Genomic DNA, 8,628 nt, shown 5'->3' on the forward strand with positions numbered 1-8,628 from the left:
GTAAGAATAAAAAAAAAAAACAGATGAGTTACACATAGGAAATAACCATGTGTTCTGTATATTAGGCATAATACAAAACAAGTCTCAAAACACTTTCATGTGCTTTGAACTCTTCCTTCTTTGAGGCTTCCAGAATATAACTGTCGATATATACAGGAGGCCATGCAAATAGAGCCTCCCTGTGCTGATGAAAACCAGCCCATCCCTGACCCTGAAGCTCTGCAGAGGAGCCCAGCCCTGGATGCCCAGCTGTTCCCACTTGGTGATGGGCACTGAGCACAGACGGCTTACCATGGAGCTGGCGCTGAACTGGGTTTTGCTTTTTGCAATTTTGAAAGGTAATTCATGAAAAATAATAAATACAGAATGAATGAGTGGAATGAGTAAGATAAACAATTGGACATATGTGACAGCGTCGTGAGCAAGATGTCCTTCTGTTTACAGGTGTCCTGTGTGTGGTGCAGCTGGTGGAGTCCGGAGGAGGCTTGGTACAACCTGGAGGCTCCCTGAGACTCTCCTGCATGGCCTCAGGATTCACCTTCAGTAACTACTGGATGAGCTGGATCCGCCAGGCTCCAGGGAAGGGGCTGGAGTGGATCGCAGGCATCGATAGCAGTAGTAGTTACATACAATACGCATACTCTGTAAAGGGCCGATTCACCATCTCCAGGGACAACGGCAAGAACACGCTGTACCTGCAGATGAGCGGCCTGAGAGCCCAGGATTCCGCTGCGTATTACTGTGCTAGAGACACAGTGAGGTAATGTCACTGTGAGCCCAGACACAAACGTCCCTGCAGGGGCCCTTAGTACCAGCAGGGGGCGATGGAGATCCACCGAGTGGAGGCCTGAGCTCCAGGAGCAGGTGCAGAGCAGGAAGCTGGGGACTGAGGGCTTCATGTTGGCCTCTGCGGTTTCCTCTGTGTGTTACCATCACAGAACCGGAAGAGACCCAAAATATACAGGCTTCAGATGTCTTATGAAGTATTGAAGATTCAAGTTCAGTTATATATGTATATATATATATATATATATATATTTTTTTTTTTTGTTTGTTTGTTTGTTTGTTTTGTTTTTTCTTGATTTCTATCATACGGATTTTCTTGAAAAGGCAGTAACTGCAAAGTAGCTTGTACACGTTGGGAAGTTGTGTCTTTTGAATATCAAATTATCATTATGTAAAATGAAATTGTTATTTTTCTCATCATGAAGAGCAATTGTCTATTTCCAGAGTAATTGTTTGAGGTTAGAATATTAAACCCTTATCATCCCTTTTCATAGAGTGTGAGATCTTGCAGCTCTCTCCTCTCTTTGGCCACCTCAGGAAACCTGGACACCAAGCTCAGTCCAGCACCATTAGGAGCCCTGAACTCAGGAGAGGAGGAAGAGAAGCAGCTGGCCTGGATTCAGGGCAGTTTCCAGGAACCACGTTGAGCTCTTTTTGCAAATACTATCTGGCTGGAATTTTATTTACATAATTTAGATATTATGAATTTATGAAATATACCTTGCCATTCTTTTTTGGCTTCCTTTCCTCTGTCTCTCTCTTTCTCTGAAATACACATGCATAAATTTCAATCTACGTCAGCGTAATAAGAGACAATATGAAGATAAAATGATATTGTTTCATAATATTCACTTTACTTTCTAAACATTGTCAAACATGTGGCTTTATCCTTTTTTATTTTATGTAAGTTCATTCTATATTCATTAGTCACATATCTTTTCCTAATTTTTGTAAGATAGATACAGTTCTGTCCTGACTAACATCATCCTTATTGTCATGATGTTCTGTGAAGCACGTGTCCACTGAGCAGAAGGAAATTATTTGAAACAAACAATCCCCACACATGCAGGTTTCTTGAAAGCAGAGCTGAGATGAACACTTCACACATGAATGTCATACATATGTATCATGTGGCTGTGGTCTCATGGTCATCCTGGGAAGCTAAATCACCTCCACCTCCTCACCCAGCTGTGCACCTCACCTGTGCTATCACCATCACTGCCTGCCTTGGTTTCAGGAATGAGAGTTCCTGTTTCTAATGGGATTCCACATGCACCTTTTGTTTCTAGCTCAGGTGAGAACACCTGTTAGAACATGGTTTAATTGGTATGAAATATTTTTTGTGAGATTCAGATCTTACACATGTTTATCCCTGAGTTCATTAGAGTAACACTAAAGGTTGTAATAAACCAAAGTTTGGAATTATGACATTTAAAAATATGATGTTTTAAAACTAACTAGGCAACATTAGTTATGTTGCCAAATTTGTTCCCACGGTTATATTTAGCTCATTAGCATCAAAATAACATGGCACAGACAATAAAATTTAAGCCATCAACCCAGTTGTGTCCCCTATTTTTGCATACTGCCATATGACTGACTCGCATGCACAGGCTTTTATCAAGAGAAATGAGCTGATCTTATTTGACTAAGTGACCATGACGAGGCTCTTTCTGTGCTTTAGACTTATTAAAATATTTAAAAAATGAAAACGAAAGACAAAATGACTCTTTTCATCTTCTGTTTCTAGAGAAGCACCTGAAGTGCCAAGTGGGTGCCTGTGCCACTGAGCTAAGTCCCTAGCCCAAAAGAATAAAATTTTACATTTCCTAATATCTATATTTTATTTCTGGACTAGCACCCTTATTTAGTAAAAATATCTGCTACTCACCCATTTCTTTGTATACACTCCACTTTACCTACAGTTTCATTCCATGTCCTCAGCCCAAGAGCACACATAAAGGAAGATGAAAGGTAGTTTTCTGTCAGTATAGGGGATTTCTCTGTGTAAGACTTATCTCTGGCACTCTTATTTCATGTATTTTCTCATCTCCGAGTCTCAGCTAGACAAGTAGATTTTGAGTAGAAGAGCCCATTCTCAAAGGACTCCAGTTATCACTTGTGTCCAAATGACTCTGCTGTGCTCATCTGGCCCAGGTTCCAGTGAAGCTCAGGGAATCGAGTAACTGTCTGGATGGAAGCTGGAGCCACAGTGAGAGGCAGGCAGTGTGAGCCAAGCCACAACCCTCACCTCTGCAGGGATCAGGACCCACAGACCCTGCTCCTCACAGCCCAGGGGTGTGCCGACCTTCAGAGGGAGCTGAGGAGCACTCAGGGTGATCTTGTTCCCCAGGAGCCAGCCCTTCCAGGTCCCAGTACAGGAGCAGCTGCACGGAGACCCTGGGGGGACTTTAGCTGTTGAGACCCCAGATCCTCCTCTCTCTTTATCCTTCTGTGAACAACTTCCTTCTATGTAAATTGAGTAGTGATTGGTCCTTTATGTTGTTCATTGTGTCATCTTTTTATTTTAAATAGCATTAAAACAGAATCAAATCAATCAATCAAAACAAAGCAGTCTAAGAGATACAAGACTTCAAAACATTATGAAATTGAAAACAGTTACCACAATGCCTTTTGATGTCTTTAAAATAGCTGCTGGTACCTTTGAACATAGTAAAAATCAAACAGAACAGAATAGAATCAAAACAATAAAAATGAAATAATGAATGCCATTAAGGATTTCAAAACAAGCCAATAGTAAATCTAAAATTGCTACCATAATATATCTTGCTATCTTTGAAATAGCTGCCCCCGTTATTTGATTTTACAGAATCAAACAAAACAAAAGAGAAAAAAAATGCAACCCAACAAAGCAGTGGGAATGATATAGGAGATTGAAACAAGACCATAGGGAATCATCAATGGCTACAACCTTCAGAAGCAGATCCCCCCCCCCAGATGCCACATTGTGGACTGCTATCCTCTGAATCTATGATTAGCGCATTGGCCCTAGCATCCTCAATGTTAGTGAAACACCAGAGCACCACAGTCATCCAGTTGCCTTTCACCTTCATAGTTATTGTCACAGCCTGCGTTTCTCCAGATAAGTTGGTCGCTGAAGGGGTTGATACCCCTTACTTGCCAGCCCACTCACTGGAAGGGGCTGGTGTCTGGCCATTCCCAGTCTGGTGCTGGTTTCCACACATAGTGCTGGTTCCCAGACTGGGCTTGTTTTCTGGTGTGGCCATTGTTCTCTGCCCTCCTCTTTCATTATATCTTCTTCATACAAATTTAGCTGTATATCATTTTAAACTATAAATCTGTGAAAAAAGGACAAACTTATTGACATAATTTAGATATCAACAATTTCATCAATTAAATTTTCAAGTGCTCATGTTTTGTCAGTGTGTGTTATTAGACCTGCAACCACCAATACAATGTCAGTCTAAATCATTTTCCTAAATTTTAAGGAATCCAAACATTTTTTTTTTTTTTTTTGCTGGCCTTTTGTGTTCCTGATATTCCCACACGCTGACCCAGTCACAGAGCATAAATCTATTACTAAACTATGGACTTGCTGTTGTGAAAAATTTTCTTAAGCTTCAAGTAATAAAGGGTGCTTCTATCTACACTCAAGGATTAGGAAAATGATTTTAGATGTTTGCATTTTATGCATATTGTATGCTTTGTATAAAAGTGACAGGAAACAGACATACTGATGAATATGTGGTAAAATCAGAGCCCTAAAAAGGGTGATTATTTTGTTCAATTTCTCAGCAACTGTACAAGTAATTTAGTATCCTTTAAATTCATCAAATTAATTTTTCATATGATTTATGTCAGTGGATAATTAGTAGTGTTGATAGAGCACAATTGTGCAAAATTGTGTGAGGTGACGTTCCTATAAAATTTCTTCACAATAACTAAAATTGAGAAACTGCCTAAAACTCTACTAGAGAATTTCATCAAAGAAATTATATCCACGTATGGGATACATTTCTTTCAAGAAATGAGAATACTGTTCTTTTATTGTGTGAATATGCATTTAAATTTACTAGTGCATGAAAAAATCACTTCTTGTGTGACTGTGGTGACAATATCATCTACATTTTTCACATCATTGCACACAGGAAATAGAGCTATGGCTTCCAGGGACTATGGTGACATGAATTAGACAGTGAATTATTAGCAATAGTCATCAGTTTTTTATGGTGAGAAACATGCATTTTAAGTATGGTATTGTACAATCACAAATGATTTAATATGTGAAATCTCATTCAGTTCCATATTTCAACACTGATCTTACTGCATGAGTGTAAAATTCATGCAGAATTCATGAATATTAAAAAGATATGACACATAATACATTGCTGGAGAAAACGAACAGTGCAAAAACATAACTTGAAGTTCAAGATATATTGTAAAATCTCAGTAATCCATTGATGTGGACACCATGCAAAGGTGATAAATATAGTACAGAAGTAAAGGGATGGTCTGCACAAACCGCCCAAAGTAGTTCATTTCTGACAATATAATGGTTGCAAAGAGCAGCAGGATAGGGTATAGTATTATCTCAAAGGAAAGGAAAATTCATCAATTTGAAAATTTCCCAGACTCACCAAATGACAAATGGCACTAAGACTTATTAGAGTGAACACTGAAGTCAAGTGAAGGGAACATGTGGAAAGGAGAGCAGCAGAGACTGAGAGAAGCCAGATGCTGCTCAACAGAAAAATAGAATGGCACTATGGGAGCCTGTCACTCCCATCACAGCCTCAGGGTGCAGGGATGTGAGAGAAGGCAGGTCATTGATTACTGACATGTGACCACAGTCTCACTTCTTGAGAGTCAGCAGCAAGTCTTGGGACAAGTTACCACACTAATCTACAAGGGTAGCTCCTGTGTGTTCAGGGAATGTGTGGGCTCAACTGCTGCTACTGCACAGATCACATACGTCCAAGCTGTCCCCAAACACTCACTCCACAGATGTGAACATTCCAAGAGGTGCCAACATCTGGCATTTAAAGCAAGCACTGGACATCTGCAAGCACAGACAAGAACCACTGCAGAAGGTAGGACACTGCAGAGACCCCACAGAGGCAACCCCAGCACAAAGGTGGGGTGAAAGCCAGCACAGAGAGATGCCCAAACACTGTGCATCAAAGACCCATGTTGCTATATTTGACACAAGACTCCTGGCCTGCAGAGCCTTCGGCATGAAAGCTGGTGCAGGAGCCAACAGGCCTTAGCTTGTGCCCATATGCAGTCAGGTGACAGTTGCAGCCACAAGAAATGTAGATGAGATGCCAGGTCCTTCTCACCCAGTGACCTAAAGTCACAGTAACACGAAGTCACAGCGACACGAAGTCACAGAGGACTCCTGTTGTTATTAAGGATACCTGATGCTCTAGCAGGGTTTTGGTGGTGTGTGGGGCTTGTTACTCCTTTCTGTCACCTCTGTAGATTGGGAGTGTCCAACCAATGCCAGGGCCACCACCGTATTCAGGAAGCACTTAACATGGATAAGTTTATAAGTACAAACTGGTACAGTCATACCCCAAAGCTGATGCAATATTTATATTGATGCTATTTATTTTTTGGTAGCAGGGATCGAACTCATGACCTCTCGTTTGCCAGGCAGACGCATATGCCTCTGAGCTAAATCCAATTCCCCCTGTCGATGTTATTTATATCAGTCTTTTTAATTGATATGAGAAATATCTGAAACTTTGGGATCACTGTAAGGGAATGAAATCACTTTAATAAGAGAGATGAAAACAGGATGGAGGTCAGGATGAAAACTATGATTTGAGAGCATGAGCCCTCAGTGTTTCTGTGTTGGAGCTCATGTGCCCCCTCGAGGATATCATTAACACCAGGTGACTTTTTTGCAAATTTTCCAAAGGGTCCTGGATTTCTCCATGAGACCAGGGCTCTTGAAAGCTGAGCTTATCTCTTATTTGCCTCCCTGCGATGGAGAGACACAGCATGCATCTCTCCTGCTACATGAGGGTTGAAATTTGAGAATATTGAGAAACATAGAGCTACCTCTTGTAGACACCAACTCTATGACTGCCTGTTTTCAGACTCTTGGGGTAGAGAAATACAAGTAAAACTGTATTTGATGGAAGTTTCTCCTTGTGAGATATTTTTACAGCTTCAACAGACGTGTACCCCCAAAGTACGTACATATGTTATCCTCACACTCTGATTCTCTAGCAAACTCAGCCTTCAGTAATCCATGAATTTCTTCCAACTTAATTTTCTGATCATATGTCCTAGGGAACTTCAGCCCCAGGTAGTGAGTCTTGGTCCTATTTTATTATGTCAGTCTTGTACCTCCAGGTTCTGTATTTTTATTCAAATGTAATGACATTGTTTGATGTTCTTATGAAAATTTATTAACTTACACCTAATCCACTGTGGTTTTTTATGGTTGCACTGTTTATTGTAAAGAAAGAACAACACATGCAATAAATTCAAACAAAACAAAATGGTATAAAAGCAGTAAAGAAGAATGAAAGCATTATGGGCCTCGGACCAGACAGTAGGAAATCAACAATAACTGTCACAATATCTCTTGTTCTCTTCAAAAATCTGTCCAAACCCTCACACATATTGAAATCATGGAAGACATGTACAACTATTTCAAAGAAAACAAAAGACATTATGATAGCCACTACTGATTTCCTGTTGTCATACTTAGTCCTGTGATGTTTGCAATCTTCTGTTCTGATTCTCTTTATTCTGCTTTGTTTTTTCATTCTGTTTAAAATAAAAAAGAAAGAACAACATTGTATATATATATATATATATATATATATATATATATATATTGGCAAGATGATGATTGGCTTTCCTTGTAATCACTAGAAGCTTGTAATATTTAAATAACTATTGACAGGCCAATTCAAGAATTAAATTACAGTATATTATACCTTGTTATTTTTTGATTGTGCATTTTCTGCTTGTTTTTGTCTTCCAGGGGGTGAAAAGGCCTCCCAGTTTATCAGAAATTATCACTGAGCTGTGTCCTAGGCTCCATTTTCATATATTGGGAAATTGATCAGGATAAATGTCCATGATTTTGGACTCCCAAAATCATGTGCAGTATTTCAAATACATATTGTGTTAAATGTAACCAAAGTTACAGAATGTGTGCTTTTTGTATCAATGTTGAAATAGGGGTGTTAGTGGAAAGTAGCATGATGATGGTCACTAGCTGCTTGGGGATGGAAAGCAGGAGGGAAACAGGGGAGGGAGGGACTGCAGAGCAGCCTCAGGACACAGGGAAGATGGCATTGCTATTGTGACTGCATGTACAATTAGGCAAATGTTCATGCATGTTATTACTTCTCAGGGGCAGACTTTACATATGGACAGTCTGTGTCTTGAGTGTGTCACAGATTAGCAAAGTGTAATTATAAAAAAAGCTGTTATAGAGTTAATGACAGTTGCAAATGAGAAGCTCACTACCAATTATCCTCTTACATGCTGATTTTGTTTATTCTTAGCAAAGAGCAGAATTCAGCAAAGTCACACATGTCCTCCCTGAAAAAAGAGGAGAATAGAGTCATGAGCAAGGATGTGTGCTCTGTCCAGAACCTGAAAGCGTTTGTTCACAGCTTAGGAGAGCATAGGCCCAGACAGTGGGGAGAACATTTACAGCACAGCAGCTCTCCTGCAGGAAAAGAAACAATTTCTGACACTTTCATAACTTTCATAAAGCAGATAAATTGAATACAAAAATGCATTTTATGTGCACAGGAGAAATCAAAAGACACGAAGAGATAGAGATACCAAGACATTATCTCACAGTGGGTTCTCAGATCATCTTGAATG

General features: G+C 39.8%; 1 gene segment (V, D, J or C); it reads left to right on the forward strand.

Annotated features, from left to right (window-relative positions):
• The first annotated feature begins 230 nt into the window (after nucleotides 1-230).
• LOC100730886 (immunoglobulin heavy variable 3-21-like) lies at nucleotides 231-1,433 on the forward strand. The segment is given in 3 exon segments: nucleotides 231-338; nucleotides 445-755; nucleotides 1,281-1,433. Coding segments are annotated over 3 exon segments (561 nt in total).
• Nucleotides 1,434-8,628: the final 7,195 nt, after the last annotated feature.

This window comes from Cavia porcellus, unplaced genomic scaffold, assembly GCF_034190915.1.
Source record: "Cavia porcellus strain 051 isolate PalLab524CR breed Dunkin Hartley unplaced genomic scaffold, mCavPor4.1 scaffold_8, whole genome shotgun sequence".
In the NCBI taxonomy this organism is placed as follows: Eukaryota; Metazoa; Chordata; class Mammalia; order Rodentia; family Caviidae; genus Cavia; species Cavia porcellus.